The sequence below is a fragment of the Diadema setosum genome, chromosome 16, assembly GCF_964275005.1.
Source record: "Diadema setosum chromosome 16, eeDiaSeto1, whole genome shotgun sequence".
Lineage (NCBI taxonomy): Eukaryota > Metazoa > Echinodermata > Echinoidea > Diadematoida > Diadematidae > Diadema > Diadema setosum.
In genome coordinates this window covers 19,921,369-19,942,464 of record NC_092700.1, presented here as the reverse complement: position 1 = coordinate 19,942,464, position 21,096 = coordinate 19,921,369, and the positions used below count along the sequence as shown (strand labels likewise).

Below are 21,096 nucleotides of genomic sequence, written 5' to 3'. Positions count from 1 at the left end.
AGGAAGTAACAACTAATTTTGAAACAGTCCATCAACATGTCCATTACTTGTCTTATTTTTTTTTTTTATGCAGTCTCTGTGAAAATGGTATAAGTTGAAATGATATGTTCTTACAATAAAAACATTGGCAGTAGGCAGAACTTTACATACAAGATTTGTTCCATTGGAAAAAAAGGAAATAATTGTGAGAAAAGAAAACGTATAGGTCTAGTGCAATAAAAGTACAGTTTGTACATCGTATTCAAACTGCTGTTTGAGAATATAATTGCACACTGAGTCAAACGTGCATTCATCTGTTCATAGAAATTGTTAGTCTTGTAAGTTGTATGCGGGTGTGCAGTGTGTTTCTAATCCTGCTTTGGGAATGCAGACTGTACTTTGTGAGTGTATTACAGATTGTGGCTTTAGGATACTTGGGTATATTGTGATTTGCATTATGTATCACAGACACTGTATTTATAGAGGTTTTGTATGACAATGTAACACTAACCTACCTGTAGAATTGATATCTGTGCCTTAAAGTGCCTTACAGTGTCAAAGATGGATTTTGACTCCAGTTAAGCAACTTGAAATTCAAGAGGGAAGATCCATGTGGGAAAAAATAAAACATGAACAAACACAAAAACATAAAGATCACAAGTGAATACTCGGCTACAACAGGCAGCTAAAAGAAGTGAGGTACGGTATACCAGCATAAAGTTTGAACAATGTAAATGAATCGTGAAAAAAAGATACGTTTACCCTCGTGATAGAAAATTAGAAAATTTAGAGAAGATTGGAGCTAAAGTGAGTGATGTATGATACAGGTCACAGAAAATGATGAAATTCTGATCAAATCCGTATCATGATTTCAAAATGATTTGAAACAATATGCTAAAACCTGATGAAAATGGAACAGTGCATGTATGTGTCTATGTCTGTGTGTGGGATGGGAGACAAAAAACAAAACAAAACAAAACAAAAAACGCACAATTAGTGGCCCAATGATTTATGCTACATTTTTAGGCATTGTGATAACCAGTCATTTTTTTTTTTGAAATATCACCATCGTTACCTGATGATGGTTATTATCATCATTATAATATTTAGCATTGTTGTCATTTTTGTCCCCGCCGAACGAGTTCGAGCAGGGGACTATGAAACGGGCTCCGTACGTGTGTGTGTCCGTGTGTCCGTCCGTGTGTCCGTCCGTCCGTCCGTCCGTGTGTCCGTGTGTGCGTCCGTGTGTGATCAAAATGTTCAAAATGCTACTCCTTCGCCATTTCTAACCCGATTTTGATTCTGTTTGCTTTATATGATAGCACTACATGGGAGCTTTGAAACTTCTATACAGAATTTCAGTTGTGACCTTTGACCTTGACCTTTGACCTATATTGTACATTTTGCTTCAAAATGCTACTCCTTCGCCATTTCTAACCCGATTTTGATTCCGTTTGCCTTATATGATGGCACTAGGTGAGGGCTTCAAAACTTCTACACAGAATTTTGACCTTTGACTTCTTTGACCTTTGACCTTGATTTTTGACCTATATTGTACATTGCCTACAAAATGCTACTCCTTCGCCATTTGTAACCCGATTTTGATTCCGTTTGCTTTATGTGATGGCACTAGGTGAGGGCTTCAAAACTTCTACACAGAATTTTGACCTTTGACTTCTTTGACCTTTGACCTTGATTTTTGACCTGTATTGTACATTTTCCTACCAAATGCTACTCCCTCGCCATTTCTAACCCGATTTCGATTCCGTTTGCTTTATGTGATGGCACTAGGTGAGGGCTTCAAAACTTCTACACAGAATTTTGACCTTTGACTTCTTTGACCTTTGACCTTGATTTTTTTTTACCTATATTGTACATTGGCTACAAAATGCTACTCCTTCGCCATTTCTAACCCGATTTCGATTCCGTTTGCTTTATGTGATGGCACTAGGTGAGGGCTTCAAAACTTCTACATAGAATTTTGACCTTTGACCTCTTTGACCTTTGACCTTCATCTTTTTACCTATATTGTACATTTTGCTACTGAATGCTACTTCCGGCGGGGACATATATTACGCACCGCGTAATTTCTACTTTTCCTTGTTGTAGTTTTAAATTATTGCAGTAATCATTACAGTGGACTCCCGTTATAACAAACAAAGTTATAACGAAATTCCCGTTACCACGAAGTTAAAATTCATGCCGCAACATTATCCGCTCTATGTGTGTTATTGTTTATTTGTTCGCCTATAGCGAAATTTCGATATAACGAAAGAAAAACTGCCGGTCCCGCCGACTTCGTTGTAACGGGAGGCCACTGTACTATTTCGTGAATCGCAAACCCAGAATGTATGCCTACTTTTTTGTCAGCTTTAGAATATCAAGCACATAGACAGCTGAAAAAAAAAAGGGGGGGGGGCATGCAGCAACATTGTATGTTTTTATTCAGACATCAAAGAGACGAGACTGAAAGAGAGCTGGCAATGGGAACTCTGCCGTGTGTAAACGCCACGGTCAGCCCATGATCTTTCACCTGCCATTGACCCCACGGATGTGCGTGCGCGTGCAGTGTACATGAATGAGTTCATGATCGAGTACTGTACCATGTTTGCGGTAATAATGACTCGACGGTTCCTAGGAGACATCTGATTATTTTTTTTCCTCCAATGTCTTGCCTGTCCGTGTTTATATATATAGGGCCTATATATTTTCTTCCTTCTCTCCTTTTTGTATCAACTCTATAGTCGTACTCTTTCTCACCTTATCCCGCCATCTTCTTTGCTGTCACATTTCATCCTATCGTTTCTTGCCCATGATTCTGGGGTCATGGAAGTCTTACATGAGAGACTTTTCGCTCATGGGACGCACTTACGAGAGACTTCATGAAACGGATTTGAAAGTCTTGCATAGGTATACATACGACCGACTGTGGCCATTCTCTGATTACTTTTATGTGATGACTTAATGAAATGGGTTAAACCTATAACAAAGAACAATAATGATTATAATAATTATAATAATGATAATGATAATAATAATAATAATAATAACAACAACTTCTATTATACTGTGTATAGCCTATATATTATGATGAATATTCAGATGATAACGCCGACGAATTCTAACTTCCTAATTAAATAATTGAGGTGTCTCAAGAAACTCCCCGATTTTTTTTTTTTCACAAACAATAAAGTCGCCATAGTTAGCTGCAGTGGATTTATTTTTCCTGTTGCTGAGTTTAATGCTGTGAGTTCCTTGCAGTGTAATCTTACTTTTTTCATTAATCTGTTTATAGTCCCTTTTTTGTGTAATTTCTCCAAGACATGATTGATTTCAGCGGAGGTAGAACAATTTAGTGAAGCACTTAATAGTTCTGAGGAATATCGAACAATTTGATCCTAGGCTCTCTACATGACGAAAGTGACTCAAGAGTACACGACTATTAAAGGTCCTTTTACCTTTGGGAGCAGTGATTTAAAAAAAAATGTTCAAGATATCACATTAAATGATGCATGTGTGTAGGTCTGTTATGTCATAAAACATCCTACCATTCATTATTTATGCAATAAAGCCTAAAATATACGAAGATTCAGAACTTTTCTCATTAAACCTCAGCTGTAGACAGTTTAGTATAGAAACATATTTATTATATCATAACTATCGTTCACAATTTCTGTACTTAACAATACGTAACATCGATTATACGGATTCAAATTTTAACAGTCGTACGTTGTTCCTATCCCTAATTCACACTTTAAAACTATTTTACAACATTAATGCTGGGCTTATGTTTCTTCTGCAAAATGGTACCTTACTAAGGTCGTTTTTCCTTCGACATTGCATTTGTTGGAATGTAGACACAACATATGAGCTGTGTTCGTTGTAAGTCCATGGTATAATACCGAAAGAAGATTTCTGTTGTGTGCATAATTTCATAAATTATACTAAAAAGGGGGACAGATATGGACAACTCCTAAGTCGACCTCGCACAAGTCAGAAAATTGACTAAGTCGATGAAAACGTTGTACCCGGATATTTATATACACATGATGATTGTATTGATATGTTAAATTTCAAGTGAGTCGAAATTTATTTCAGCTGAATGATTTTCCCCGGGATTCGAGTTACGCAAGGTTGACCTTTTACAGATACTGCATTATACATTATCTTATACATTTCAGATCATGTGAGAACACAAAGATATGCACACGCTTTGTGTGTATAAGTGCAGGGACGACAACATTTACTGTATACAATAATCTTCGATTTGGTAGAATATGAAAAGCTTTGATTTACATAGCCCATGACTCATAATAAGCCAGTTCGGGGTTCCACTTTGATCATGAGCAGAAAAAGGTCATCTGTACCAGCAGAGCATGGTGGTTTTTAAATTCACTGAGATAAGCATCTGTGATGTAATGATTATTCAAGTGATCCCTATAAGTGGTGCTTGCCAGCACATCCACCTGACAGCAAAAGCGGTGTGTGACAATTTCAATAGAAAGAGATTGTTAATACATTCAATGCAAAATAATGAAATGGATGCTTTCCAAAATGCCAATGGAAGGATCATTCTGGTCACCTGGTCTATGCAAGTTCATCCTTTATTTGAACATGACTGATGAATTCCATAAATTGTTACGTTGGGCAAGCTCATGCCTTCTGTCGCTTGAAACTAGTGGAGTGCCTAATCAACCGAGAAAGAAGAAAGGTCATTTGTACCCATGTGCCCATGAGCTAACCCCGAACTGGCTTATTTGCATTTGCCAGCGTGTTGTATTCTACACACATTGGTCTTACTTGCAATAGAATGGCTACATTTCATAAGTTTATACAATCAAACACATGCGGAATTATCCCTTTACCAAGAATGTAATCACAATGGGATTTTCAATATTCCAGGCACTCAGAACTCCGATCTTCTGGTGCATGTTGCAGACAGGGCAATTTCCAAAAATGCTATTATTGTTATTTCTATATCATTATTGTTTTTTTTTTGTTGGCATATACATATAATAACATTAGACTACATTTTTTAAATGTCCTAATTTCAGTTTCGACATTACTTAAATTTAAAGAATAAAATTATATCTCTTACATTGATTCATACCTGACGGCGAGATGTAGGGTGGAAGTATAGTTATACTGCACGTATATCATTGAGCAAAGCTGTCGCAAGAGTCTCTTGTTTTTAGAACCTTATTATGAAGAAGTTGGATATACAGCTTCAGCAGTATCTTTTCACAATGTGATTTTAGACTTGCCAACTTTGTATGTAATCGATGTTTGCATTTCCATTGCACCGTGCTATAATGATAAACCTGATATAACAAGGTGATTGTCACGGTTTTTAGGTCCTTGTTATAACGAGGATCCCCTGTATTACAAAACGCCTCCCACCCTTTGTTTCATTCTTTCATTCTTTTTCTTTCTTTTTTTTTTGCATCCCGATATAGTGATGAACCTGCTTAAACGAAGTAAAATGCCTTGGATAATAGGGTATCATTATAACGAGGTTTCCCTTGAACTTCATCGGAGTCGACTGGTACAATGGCAGGAGTTTGTCCTTTAAAGAAAAACCACTTAATTAATCGAAAGTTTCTCGAAGGGTGTTCATTATACAACAAGTGAATTTGAAAATGGACTTTCATAACTAAATTATGTCTTCACGAAAGTACGTCGGATTCTTCCGTGGCAGGTTTGGCAATAGACTAGCAACTTTTTGCAGCTGTAGCGGGTGAGACACTTGTACACTGATCTCTTGAAGCTGTCGTTTGCAATGCAATACACGAAGAAGTTGACGGTGTGGTTGGTGAGTCGGAGAGCGGTGAGCGCATCCAAGACGGTGTCCAGTACTTGATGCAGTTTGATCATGCGCAGAACGCGTCTGTCCAACAGCGTCTCGATAATGTGAGGTAACCACGTGACAAACAGGTACATTGTGATGATGAGCAGCATGCGCTATGTTTTCCGACCAGGGCTCAGTTCCGCCTTCTTCTTTTTGTTCTGCTCCTTTGGCCGCGGGCTCGGCAGATGGCGCGGAGTGAAACGCGGTGATACCAATGCCAGTGACGAAGATGGTCTACCACCGGCCGCTGGCGACGCCGAGTGAAGTCTGGTCTCCACTAGTGTGGGCGTTGTCGTGATGCTCCGTGTGAAGAGTTCCTCTCTTGTGGGTAGTGTCGACGAATTCGGCAAACCCGCCGTGTTATTAAGGCTTTGCATCGGGATGACTGCGTTTCGATTGGCCGCTGGAGTGTCGTGCGGCGGTTTACTCCACGCGGGAGTCTCCAGCCGATGGGATTGGGGCAGTCGACTCCGGTAGTGATCGTTTTTAGAGTCGAGGTCGTTGACGAGTCGCGAGTGGATCTCCCCACGATCTCTGAGAAACAGAAAAATCATCGCGTAGAGGAGCGTGCTGATCAGCAACGAGGTCATGAACGTGGTTACGAGCGCCACGGAAAGCAGAAGCGACATCGTGTCTGACGCCGTCGTGTGGCATTCAGCGCCTTCTTCCGTGTGAGGGTCGTACTTCTCATAGTACGTCATGGGTATGTTTAGAATGAGAGAAACTAGAACTGCCAGCCAGGCTAGCATGAAAGAACATCTGACGGTCCAGCGACTACGCAGCGGTCGACACACGGCCATGTAACGATCGATGCTAATGAGCAGCGTGAGGAAGAGGGAGCCGAACGCACCCATGTTGGACACCAAATGCGAGGCCCGGCACAATCCCGTGGTGATGAGCTCGTCGAAGCTGTTTCGCACGATAAGGAGGGGCGTGAAGACGCACACCATGAGGTCGACGATTGCCTGAGCGAGGATGAGGATGTCCGTGCTCGACTTCCGTTTCTTCTTGCCGTAGATGTCAATGATGATGCTGTTTCCCGGAAGTCCGAACAGCATCACGATGGCGAAGTAGGTGGTATTGATTGCAGCTGTGTTGTTGTTGACGTCATATTGTTGGTCCAGGCCGACTTCTCTCGTTCCATTTGGGATGCTCAGAACTCCCTGGGTCTGGTGCATATTGTAAAGGTTTCTGATTGATAATTGGGGAAGTTTCTTTCTTAATTAATGGCCGTCGCTTTATTTAATCTCTTCCTGCAGAAACACCGAGACACGGAGAATCGAGTAATTCGATGTGACAGAAAATGAACACATCATTACACAAGCAGGTTACGCGAAAGGAACAATGATTCAGAATTCACAACTTGCCAGACAAACAGGATATTATCAGAACTTCACAGCAAAACTTATTTCTCTCTGAGTCTCAAGTGCAAATGACCAAACATAGCACAAGGCTTGACGAGGACAACTCTCATTACCCAAATGATGCAGGAAACAGTAACCAAAGTGTTCGTTAAATTAAGACAGCAGTCAAGAGAGTGACCAACCTAACCCTTCAATCAGTTGCAGAGCACAAACTTCTGAAAATGATCATGGCGGATGCGGTTGCCATGGTGTTGAAATCACTCAGTCTCTTTTCACACGGCAGCGTTTTAACGGTCATTTTCCCTGTCACGAGGAGTTTTGTTAGAATAGTGCATTGCTAATTTTTGTAGAGCTACAATAAATTAAGTGCCCGCCTTGGCTATTACGACTTCTATCTGGAGCACCAGCCACCAGACATGGAAGTACCCACTACACTGATTTCCATTTTGAAACCATTCGATTTAACGTATTGCTACTTAAGGGCAACGAGCAGAAACTATAAGTGGTATTAATTATTCGATACACATTTACCCCTCTGCGAGCACAATAAACACGCTCTGTTGGTCGTCATTATCCACTTCAATCAAAGCAAGGTTTACATATACCCGTCACTGATGGCGGCAAATGGAAGAAGACAGATAACGCTGTTCCACTCGCTCCCACGCACGCTATCCAACCTGATTTAGTTTACAGGGAAAAGTGAAAAAAAAAGAAGAAAAACAGTGACAACGGGCACGTGTGTCCGCCACCCCCAGGATATAATTTCGAGGCCGCACAATAATGATGAGGATTAATTAGCACCAAGGCATTCTATAAGATCCATATAGCGGTAATAATGATGTCAGAGTTTAACCCTCAATCTGGAAATGATCATATCACTTTGTGTTGGAATAACAAATCCGAAATACATCTTAAAAATCCTTCGCATGACCCTATAAGATAGCTGAAGTACATCAGAACTTTCCATTATCTTCGTAGTGAGGATCAGTTCATCGTGTATGTGTGCTTTTGGGGAAAATTTTAGTCGTTTGATCAGGAATTTAAAACAGCAACAATAATACGATAACACAATGATTATAAATACAATACAATACAATACAATACAATACAATACAATACAATACAATACAATACAATACAATAAAACATTGACCAAGAACTGAGTTCACGTTATTTATTCTTCTTTATAACAGACAGCAAATGCATATGATCATTTTTTACGTTCTTACGAAAATATTACAGCAAGCACAATCAAAACCGAAGGCACACTATCTGTCTGAAAAAAAAAATGCAATAAGAAATATCTGTGGAAGATGCGATTCAATTATTTTAACAATCCACTCCGATCAGAAGTACAGATACATTTATTTTTTGTATTTGTAATTCCTCGGCGTATAGAGTACTGACTTCCAATGATTTTCTTGCGTTTTTGAAGTCGAATGTACTGTTTTGCCTCTGCTACCGGAGACTGCGTGAAATATTGTATAAGGCACTCTCACCCGAAAATACACTACACTTGTACTGTATACAGTAACATATACAGATATATCGACAGAGATAAACATACTATAAGCAATCACACAAGTTTTAGCGCTCTGTTTAAAACTGATAAGGAAAGCGATGGCCACTGTTCTTTTATAACAGTTATCGACTGGCTGACCATGCCGGTATGAATGACCTGCAATAAACTAAGAATATACCATGAGATATGAAAGAGTCACAATCGTTTTTTCAACCTACCACACATCTCTGTCGCTTAATGCAAGGACTTATGATTTCCCATTTCAAAATGCCAAAAATGCACTTAGAGCCAATTACTGTTTTTAAACCTCTGTACGGCTTGTTGTTTGATATTTGATCAGAACTGCTTCCTAAACACATGAGCGCAGCGAAAAAAGAATTAGAGGGCACAAACACATACTCACACACACACACACACACACACACACACACACACACACTCAAACACACACACACACACATACTCACACATCCATATTATACAATGTATACACATGTCACATGTATATATTTGTCATTTTAAAACATTTGAACAAACACCTCATTATAGGTAAACACAGGACGAAGAAAATAATAGTTACGACTAGTACAAAGATGAACAACTACGATGTTGAAAACAACGATGAGCAATATAATGCATAATACCACTGACATAATCTACACCTGGTCGTAAGTAGGATACATTAACTCCCATGCAGCGATAAAAAAAAAATCTAAAATTTTAAAAACAAGGACAGAATAACACACATAAGGCAAGTAGTTAACTTTTCATCTCTATACTCAATGCATTCGCCCTTACAATTCTTTCCAGCGCAAGTACTCAGTTTTATTTTAGTTCGCTCGTGTTTTTCTTTCTTTCGTTTGTAATGTCAGTTCCTTGCTTGTTTTGCGTGTGTGTGTGTGTGTGTTTGTACATAATTTTTGTTTCTATCGTATTCACACTGTTCTGTTGTATAAGGGAATCCCAACACAAGTTACCTGTTAGTGTAACTTCTCGGGACATGTCCTCATCAGATCTCTGTATAGCTATTGTGTTCCATATAAACGTATCCTTTGCGATTGATATGATCTGAATGAATGAATGTATTTGAACCTTTGAACCTTTCTTTAACTTCATCTATCATTCTATCATTTTCATTGGTCGTCTTCTTAAAACATCTTTACCCAGATTAACAGCTTTAAGGAAACGCCGGTGTTTGTTTGTTTGTTTTTTCTTTTGGAAAAAAAAAAGTCAGTAAAAAGAATACACACTGCCGACTTAGTATGGTAATAAGTACGAGAACTCTGTATGGCCGGGCCAAACAAACGATAGTTAAACTTACACAGAAAACAAAAACAAAAAAGATTGAAATGCCGGCACGTAGGAATTGTATCCGAGAATAGAGGCTTTAACTCGACCCCTAGTGACCTTTTAGTTCCGATTGGCATTGAAAGCGACATAACGTTGTACTTGATACACTGTCGAAAGTTCCTGGCATGTACAGAAACGTTTAAGGGTCCATTCATGCGCACCAAGTCATCTTTATTGTGCAACAAAAGATGTGCACTGTTGATGCACTCGTAAGAAAAAGTTCTAACGATAGGGTGACACCACATTTGCTCCTGCGACAATTGCTCCGGTCTTATTTTCTCCAACGACTTAGCCTTACATAGGGTTAAGGCCGTGATAGGGATTTAGGTTTAATTCGATGTGAAGATTAGTATTAGTGTCAGGGTTATGTCTATCATGGGTAGAATTTATTTCTGGATTACTGTGCAGATATTTCATGGGAGCAACTATGGCAGGAGCAAATGTCGAAATATGAAGGATATTGTTGGCTTCGAAAGTTTCAGTATCGACGAGATGATCCTGCTCATCAAACTCGTAGAATGTTTTGTTTTCCAAAGTCACAGCTCTGGATCCTTCTTGATGGCGTCACACTCAAGACAATCAGGCCTCTCGGTCACTGCGCTCCTTTTGCATTTTCGTCTCGTCAGGACTATCCGCCAGACGACAATCACGACCACGAGAATGATGACGACCACGACTACGGGAGGCACAATCATGGCTGCCAAATTATCACGTCTATTTTGATTTGGATCGTCGTTTACCCTCTCCCCGTCTTCTCCTTGACGTGAGTCGTTGTTGTCTCTCACTGCACCACATAAATAAAAGATAAAAGTACAAAGAGCAGAAATTTACCAATTTATCAGTGTACCACTCCAAAACACAATGATATTTTTCGTGATTTCTGTTCATTCCACATTATTTCACAAAGGATGCTTATGATATTGTTGTGTACATAGTGAGGAAAATAATGTAGTGGTCTTGTGTCATTCATTCAGTTAAAGTAAAATCCTAGGGATTTGAAACATGGATTGAAAACAAAAATACGTAGCCCTAATTTTTTCTCAAAAATTCGCAGAATACCGCGGTACCCGTTTTGTCCGTCCCGTGACGAAGAATGGAGGACACACTCACGGCAATAATGGCAATAATAATGATGATGATAATAATTACGATTATTATTATTGTTACTATTATTATCATCATTATCATCATTCTTATTATTACTGTCATTGCTATAATTTAAAATTAGCGTCACGCAGTGTGATACTAGAAAGAAACCTACTACTGTCTTCATTACGTCACTCACAAGAGAGAGAGAGAGAGAAAAAAAATTTTCTTTATCCGGAGGATTTTACATGGTCCTCCCCACCCCCCCCCCCCACCCCCCCCCCAAAAAAAAAAGGAAACATGTGACCAATGAAACAATAGATCACTCTCAGTCTGTCTGCATGGTCAGAGCAACCAAGAGAACAGTCAGCGGTACTTGTATGTGTATTCTGCATTCTGTTAAATCTATTTCATTCATCTATAGTATTTCCGTGCTCCCGTCTTCCGTATCAAACGCGCGGGTGGGGGGGGGGGGGGTTCAGCCCCCGCGTTTTTACCTCGTCCCCCTCTCCCCTCCCCCCCCCCCCCAAAAAAAAAAAGATAGAAATGAAGTACCCCAATATGAATTTTCATTGGTTCCGTAATTAGATTCTTCCCGTCTAATGGGGGGTAACCATTGAAATTGACCTAGACTTCCCCTTTCCGGCCTCGCAGCTTCCCCCCCCCCCCAAAAAAAAAAAAGCTCCGCGGTCCCTGGGTTGACATTACATATAGTTTGCTCCCTTTTCCCAGATGCACAAAGAACTACAGCGCGTTGTGAACACAATGTAGAAAAATAAATTTCCAGAAACAACACACCAGTTCTGTTCGATTTTTTCTATTACACTGTATTCCTTTCTTTGTTTATTCGTTCTTTTTTTAAAGAAAGAACGTAGCCAATAAAAACTGATCTGCGCTGGAAAAGGGCCTGTAATGTAAATACATATGTTGTAACGATCTAATGTTCGATTTTTCTTTTTCACTCCTTTGCCAGGTGATAAGTGAAATATTTTTCTCTTCTAAAAGATAGTGCTAGGAATAATTTTCCAGTCTAAAGCTAACACGAAGCCTTTTAACAAGATTGTTCGTTTCCTCCCTCTTTATGTGAAATAAAGACACGAAGCTCACCGGAAGAAGTCATGATAACTGTCGTTTGAAATGTCGCCAGTTCTTCAGTAGGCTGCCATTCGCCTATTCATAAAAAAGGAGACAACAAGTATTAAGTTGATGGTACAGTAAGGCGCAGTCAAACGGGCAAAAGATCAAGAAGTTTGAGATCTCGAAGTTTTGCCAGCGTGACTGCAAACTTCCCATCAAACTTCCCATCCCAACTAGGTACATGTATATGTCACCCACACCCTCCAAACTTCTCGATCTTTTGCAAGTCTGACTGTGCCTATACGCATACAGTTCAATTCGAGTGGTTCAATAGTTTATTTTTTTCAATTTTTTTTTAGTGGAACACTGTTTTCCATCATTGTGATTATTTACTATTTTTGTTGCCATGACAAAGTGCATTGTTTCTTTTTTACGACACCATTCGTGTATAATATACTTTATATTGTATTGAAAAAAATCCTTTATCGGACGAGTGTAAGAGAAATGAAAAAAAATTGTATCACTTTGGATTACGTCAACTTTTTCTTTTCTTTCTTTGTGATGATGGAAATAAATAAACTATTGAATTGAATTGAAAGTCAAAAGATTAACTTGTGGCGGCGAACTTTATTCTCTACCCAGGTGCAAAGAGCAAGAAAAACTATAACTCTGCAGCAAATACAATTGTGAGTATATTGCATGACATAAGTAACGTACATCGTGATCATGATGATAGATATAATGTGTGTTCATGCAGCATATTGTACGTCACCATGAGAGAGAATGAAATAATTCAATTCAGAATTTGCGTTTTCTTAACCCTCCCACATCGTTCTCATTTACGTAACAAATCTTTCCTTCACGGCTACTGTATCAATTTCTGCATAGAAATGTTCCCATTGTATAGTGAGAAAGTTAAAGTGGCTTAGGCTGCTTTCACATAGAAGTATACGGTATTCGCTATTCGCTATTCGCTATAATGCGCCGTCAAGTCGACCCAGTACACCATTACCCGCACCATCAACTCCCTACTTCTTCCTCCTACACAATCATCCCAGCAATAACAATTTCTAAACTGCACCAGAATGTCAGTCTACAAGCTTATTTTTGCTAAAGGGCAAATCCAGACCAAAATTTTCATCATTTCATAAACGAAAGATGGTATACGCTGCTCGAAAATCGAACAAGCGCGATTCCCACTATGCTATACTATTCGCAGCTATTCGGTATTTTCGAATAGTGCCCTCTTATGTGAACCGGTGTTAGGAAATCCTATCTATGATGATTCAAGCTATATTCGCGTGCCCTCGAAAACGAGCACCGAATACCCGAATAGTATACTTCTATGTGAACGCAGCCTATGGAAGCAAGGGAAGATCATGCAGTGATTGCAAAATGCACTTAATCAATGAAATGTCTTGCTGATGAGAGGAACGTATGGGGTATCTAAGTCTGTGATGGATGGTGTCCTTTTCGTCTAAAGACACTCTGTAACCATGGTAACAATTCTTTTCATTACTGTGTATAAATGTTTCTTTATCTTGTCCTGTCTCTTTTTTTGTTTTTGTTTTTTACATTTCGTGTTTAAACTTTTGTAGGTAAAGTTGACAATACTTCGAACGAGGTGGGGGAAATGTGAACTTTGACCCACCGTGCAGTCTCACAATGCGTGTGCCACACCGTGGAACTTCCGCTCGTTATGAGGTGAACAAACTTTGTCAGTGATAAACTCAATAGGTGATTTTGTATGAATATCGTATTTTGGTGTGGACGTTTCTATTCATACTTTTCAAACACTAGACAATCGATCAATCTTCACAATTGCATTACAGCGGCTATTAAAGCAGGGTCGTTTCACACCAAAGGCTGAGCAATAAAACTACGTGAATAACCAATTTTCTTCCAAAATTAATATTTATTCTCTACACTGGACTGGACTGCTAATATACTCAAAACATAACTATACGAATACCTTTCTGACATACCGTCGGCGTTTTCACGAACTGACGCTATTTCGATTTTGGTCAAAATTTTCAAAATCGAGATATTGGTACCAAATGAAAGTGCTTTCAAAACTCTACCAAATCCCAAAATTTTAGATCACAAAATTAATTATTCTTAATTTTATCAAAGAAAGAAAAAAACGACGGTACTCGAAATATCGAGAAATTGAGAAAAAGGAGTTTCACGAACCGACGCACGAAAGATACGCCGGTTCGTGAAACCCGAATTGCTACGGTGAAGAGCAATGCGGGTTTTACGAACCGTCGCAGTTGCATTACTTTGAGCTTTGTTCAACTTACTGGCCTAGAATTAGGTTTTGGCCCTAATCCAGATCTCAGAGTGAGAACCAAACCTTCTGAAAGATGAATGACGGCCTAAGCCAGCCCACTGTCCACGAGTGAAGTGAATGGTAAGCTATAATCCTATTAAAATCATGCTCAAAATAACAGTTTCAGTTGGACTACCATAACCATTAATTGCGGTAGTGTGTAGTCCCATGTATTCAATCGCGTGATGCTTATGAAGCCTAGTCTGTAAACGCCATCCAATTTCAAATTAGATCCCTAATCATATTATTTATTGTTTCTTTTCAACTTATGTCGTTACTTCTGAGACTACTGAGTACTGTAGTCGTAACGTCTGTGTGCAAGACATGCAGATTGCAAGATTTCAAAGTCTCGAAGACACTAAAAGCCTTGACTTTTGAGTTGAAAATGAAATCATGAGATTGACAAAGTAGGCGTACTAAACAAAAAAATAAATAAAAAGTCTAACAGTAAAACTCAAAGGAAGAGTAAAGAATAAAGTTAGACATGTTAGACTTTTACTTTCCAGTCTAACTATTAAGTCTAAGTTAAGACTTGTAATACCAGTTACTAAAACTAAGATCAGCTGAAGTCTAAGACCAAGTCAAATTAACACAGTTCAGAGCCATACCGGTAGTCTAGCTCTAGATCTACATCTAGACTAGTGGTAATAGTAGGTAGAGTCCACCCATTTTTTCCCCCAATCTTTACTGGTCCATTCCTGAAAAAGTTACTGGTCAGTGTCCAACAGTGATTTTTCCTGGTCAGGGACCGTCGGACCAGTGCCAGTGTGCAGCGTTGGTGTAGATGTCATCTATGACAGTATGTGGTCTAGTGATACTACCTAAACACTACGAGTACTCTACAGGTTAGGTGGCTTTCCTGTACAGTGCAGTGTTAAAGTATACTTGTGAATTCAGCCCTAGTACCGTACTGTGTGTAGTGTATGTCTAACGTTAGTTCGAGTGGAGTACCTAAGCACAGCGGTGGGGCTTTTTTCTTTCAGATGAATGGTGCCATGTAGTAGCGAAGAACTGGACTGTCTCAGAAAAGAAAAGAAAAAGTACAGTGTACATCATCAACGGATGTGAATACAATGGTAATTAGAGTCTAGGTCTAATCAAGATGTTAAAGTCTCTGATAATAAAGAAGTTTGATTGTCGTAGACTGTTTCCCAAATGCAGTTAGTAATATTCAGCTTTTTCAAAGCAATGCCTTATTTACAAGGACATGTAGATTCATTCATGTGAATGATAATTTAATTTCTACATGAGACTTACTAAGTGCTAGACATAAGATCTTGCATCATTAAAATATGTAAAAGGCGAGACAATTTGAATATGCATCAAAGACGAACAGCAGTATTTTTTGACATTCTTTGATCCTGTATACCATTTTGTTTTATGTTTAATATAAATAGAGCAAAATGATTTCAACTACAGCTTAGTTGGCTGATTTCTTTTTCTCAAAATGAAAGTTGTATCTTGTATCATGATGTTTGATTTTAATCGAAAGTTCTTAATTTCTGTCTTTTCTTTCACATGACTGATGCCATGCAGTAGCGAAGAGCTGGACTGTTTCAGAGAAGAAAAAAAGTACAGCATCGTGCTTATCATCAAGGAATGTGAATACAATGGCTTAGGAAAGAAGACAATCTACAGATAGGATAGAAGGGAGAACTTGGATGAAGGGCGACAACATAAGGACGGTATATCTACATTAAAATGTGATTGTAAAGTGGAAACATGAAAGAAGATTCTAAGATTGAAGGTGAAAACATGCATTCCATTCTGTGATGTCGTAATTACAATTTTGCTACACTTTAATAACACTACTGAGAGACATTTATATCAAGGCAAGCTTCATGTGGATATGGAATGTTAGATTTTCTTTAAGTGTTCATTGGTATGTATTTCATGATAATAAATCTTGAAGGTTTTGTGTGGTAATCATAACCTTGTGATACATCTTGATAATTTCTAAGTGCACATTGGCAATATTCAGATGATGCTGTAATCAGATGAAGTTAGATGGTTGAATAATCATTGCATAGTTGTAATAGTTATCGACTGAGGATTAACATGCCCTTCACTGATTTATTTTTCGTAAACGGTGATAATTGCGAGAGTCAATCTAAATTGTCGGGGGCATAACCAAATGTGTCACACTGTCAAAATGTGTATATCAGAAACTTTTCGCTCGCTGTACGAATTTTCACAGAAAACAGATTTATGAGAGTCACAAATGGTAGCTTAGACCCATTAATAAAAAGTTCCAGCTTCATCTTCAACCATGTTCATGATACATGTTCATCTACAGTTTGCAAACATTCTGAATGTTGATTGAGACATGTTATACATGTATGTATTTTTATGAAATTAATGCAACAAATAATCAAATATGCATCTCTGCTAGATGATAATATTAATCCAGTTAATGACATGCCAAACTCACCTCAAACTGTAATTCATTCTATTCTCCTTTATTCTTTTATTTATTATTTTGTTGTCTTCAACCCACTTTGAATGTGTTACGTATGATTCTTATAAACATGGGAAATGCACTCCATATAACTGATAGGACTTATAACAAATTGACATAATCATTCAACCATCACTAGACAGTTCTGTTATGAGATGTTCTTTATTTAACTAAAATTGTAATTATGATACGTGTATGCTCCCATGCAAACTCACAACAAAATACAGAAATATGATTTCTTTTAATAATAATTCATTATGTCTCTAAATGTACAATTAAAGAAAGTGATTACAAAAAGGATGTCAAACATTGTATATTAAAATAATAGATTATTCATTTGTCTCCATCCGTAGTAACACATGCAATGCAGTGTGCAGTTTGTGGGCTGCTGTGAAAAAAAAAAAAAAAATCACAGGCAGCCCAAGCGGGATTCGAACCCACGACCTCCGGATTACTAGACCAGCGCCATAACCACTAGACCACCGGGATGCCCTAGCACTACCTTTAGACATGAATGATTAAATATAGAAGGGCTTGGGGGCGCTTCGAAGTTAACTGCTCTTATTAAATATGCACATGTCATTTGCAACTCGACTAAAGATGATTAAACGCACTGAAATTCTTACTTTAAATAATATTCATAATCTGTTTTTTTTTTCTTTAATAGCTTGGGATGTACACTTCATACACTGTATCGGTCTACATTTCGCCTACAATATGGAATTCTTTACTTTTTTTTTTTTTTTTTTACAAAAGAAAATTAAGAGTCCTTTAAAGGTGCTGTAAAACAGTGGCGTGTTTTTTTTTTTTTTTTTTTGGGGGGGGGGGGGGGAGGGGAGTCAAATTAGCCTTGGCCCCTCTCCACCGTCCTTTCCCCCCCCCCCCCCCCCTTTGGCTGCATTTTTTTTTTAGTCATCACATGAAAATTCGTCTGCATTCACCCCGTAGTTTTGCCGATGACCTTTCTTTTTAATTATCTTAACCACACACAATTTTGGCCGAATTTCCCCACCCCTCTTGTGAATTTGCTAGCACATGTGTTTATAGTACTGGTGGATTAAGGATTCGGAAGGGGGGGGGGGGTCGGCCAAAATTTCTCTTTTCTCATATGTAACAAGCCTACGGGGCGAAAGGCTGATATTATGGGCTTTCTACACACATTTTTAGATGCTAATTATTGGTTAATATGAGCACGATCATTTATGTTGTGATTAATTTGTTTCCTTTTCATATATGTATAACTATTAGAGAGTTAATTGGCTTGGCACTCCTTACATTGACCTATTTTAGACACCCATTTCCTTCTCTCTCTCTTGCTTTTTCTCTACTGTCCTGTGAATAGTGTAACTACATGTACATGCAGTACCTCTTCTCTTTTGTATGATATACATCAAGTTTCCATCTGAGCATAATGTGTGTTGCAGCACTCACAAGCTTCATGCATATGCAGCAACATCTTTTTATGTTCATATACATAATTATGCTTGATATATTAATTTGAGAATGTTATTCTTTCTTTTGTATATGTTCCGTCCGCACTCTCTAGATGTAAATGTAAATTGTAAGATTTGGTGCGCGTGTTCGAACTGTGTTTCTCTTTTTGTGAACACACAAGAACTGATGTAATAATGAACTTGAATTACGCATATTCTTTAATATTGATTCCATCTCCATTTGCCATTAGATATTTATTGATTTATGGAGCTCTTCCACAATTGTTATCCTTCCCATTGTCATTACTCATCTCTGAATAATTCAAATTTGATACTTTATTGAGAACCTATGTTTCTTCGATTACATAATGTACCTCTTCAATATATTGCTGCAAAAGGCATAATAAAACATGACCATTGTTATATATTTAAAATGAAGCTTGAAATTCTGATAATTTTGATATTTATGTATTTTTAGGAGTTTATCAGTTTCGAAGAGTGCATGCAGGATGAGTTTTATGTTTTTATATGATCAAGTGCAGCTATCAAAGAATCTGTTGAGCAGGAAAGAGAAAGATGGAAAATGAGGAATTATGAGTGAATTCGCATGCAAGCCAAATGACAATGACACCGATAAAAATTGTGACAAAGTAAAAGTCACAAATAATGTGGAATAATAAGAAATAAAGAAATTAATAGATTATTTCAGAGAAAGAAATAACAGAGTGCATGAGTATGAAAGATGAGTAAATGCAAGTAATCATTACTGACTGGCACATCTTTTTCCCTATATTTAGCGGTATCCTTCATCTTAGAACAAACATTCATAATTATTATGAAAGAAGTGAACTGAATTTGAATTAAAAATTATGTGAAAAATAAAGAAAGTAAGTTAAAAAAGTAAAAAAAATAAAACAGTAAAAAGTAAAAAAAAATATGAAACACAGTATACCGAGTACATATTAATTACCAAATGATAAATGTCCACATGCAAAAGTGTTGAATAATATATCCACACAAAAAAGGAGGGGGGAGGGCAAAGAAATCTTTGGAGCGATCAACGACAGCTCTAATAACAATGCTAAATGAAGATGAAAACAAGGACAACACGCTTTTTAGAACAATTAAGAGAAACTGGCTTATATTATCATCTTAATTATCACCTAATGTATTATAATCATCACAATAATCATTACATGACAATTAATTTCAATTAATAAGGTTATTGTTGATAAGCAGGTATAGCCCTAATAGTATTTGTATGTAAACACATACGAAAATGAAATAGCGACGGTTCGTAAATACACGCGTATTGCACGTTACCTATTGTGCAGGCCCTACAGCGCGGGTCTCACGAACCGGCGTAATACAACTTACGTCGGTTCGTGAGACCCGCGCTTAAGTACATAACCTATGGTGCGCGCAAGAAACGATGGATTTACGAACCGACGCAGTGAGTTTGAAGACAGAAATATCGTAATTCTTTTGAATTCACACTAAAATTACACTATGGATAGGAAGAACAACTTCCACTCTCATCACCCTGTCAAAATTTTCACACACAAGACAGGAAAAGTCATTGAAAACGTTGTCTAAAACTTGTGAGATCTTTAAACGCGATTTTCTCAGAATTGCATTTTCGCTCAAAAACGAAATAGCGTCGGTTCGTGGTAACACCGACGATACATTTCGTTACAAATAAATGTATATGTTTTTTATTCATTCAAATTGCTGAACAGGCAACTCACACACGCGAAATGTATTCAATACGAATACAATAACAACGATACAATTGCTTTCTTAGGAAAAAACCCACACGCACACAAAACACGAAACAAAACAAAAATCGTATTAAAAACTTGAAAACAAGCGATCTAACCACAAAAACCCAAACAAACAGGGATGCAAACAAAGAAGAAAAAGAGAGAAACCCTTGGCATAATAATAATAATAATAATAATAAGGTCTTATTTACCCAGGGTAGCCTCTTCAGTGTTGCCACTGCTCTACCAGAGCGCCCTGCTATTATTATTATTACCCTAGCGTTGCCAGGTACCCATTTATACACCTGGGTCGAGAGGGACACAGTGGGTAAAATCATCTTGTCCAAGGACGTAAGCACTGGGCGGGATTCGAACTCGGGTCCTCCTATCGGGAGTCGGGAGTCTTATCCACTATGCCACAGCGCCCCCACTACTTTCTAACAACTCAATTCCAAGAGGCTTCATTAATTTTCTGTGTTTGGGGCCTTATCTTCTTATCATAATTTTAATTTTTATTCTTCGTGTTCCAGACCTGCGGACGGGAAAAAGAAATTAAAGCAAGCAACCGCTTTAATAATCACTAAATCTATAACTGAACCCCAAACTGGCAACCAACTTTAGGAGATTCATCATCTGTTTCTTTCAGACAGTGTGCATATCTATTGAATTTCATCGAGTCCATGAAGCTACCATGTCATCATCCAAATTGTTCCTTGTGATGTGTTATAAATTTTGAAAACTAACTTTCTCCTCGTCCCAATTACTATAAATTCTGAAACTTTGTGCCCAGTTAGGCCTATATTATGTAGACAATTTTCATAATTTTTCAAATGTAAAAGCCTTAGAATCATTCAAAGGTCTCCTTTAATGGCAATAAAACGATG

The 21,096-nt window shown here is 38.0% G+C and overlaps 1 protein-coding gene across 1 annotated transcript in view; it reads right to left on the bottom strand.

Annotated features, from left to right (window-relative positions):
* Positions 1-10,599: 10,599 nt before the first annotated feature.
* LOC140239671 (uncharacterized) overlaps positions 10,600-21,096 on the bottom strand; it is a 29,728-nt gene continuing 19,231 nt past the window's right edge. The window contains exons 4-5 of the mRNA XM_072319501.1: positions 12,257-12,319; positions 10,600-10,847 (exon numbers count right to left, since the gene is read on the bottom strand). Of these exons, the coding sequence (XP_072175602.1) occupies positions 10,600-10,847; positions 12,257-12,319 (311 nt within the window). The remainder of the gene's footprint in view (positions 10,848-12,256; positions 12,320-21,096) is intronic.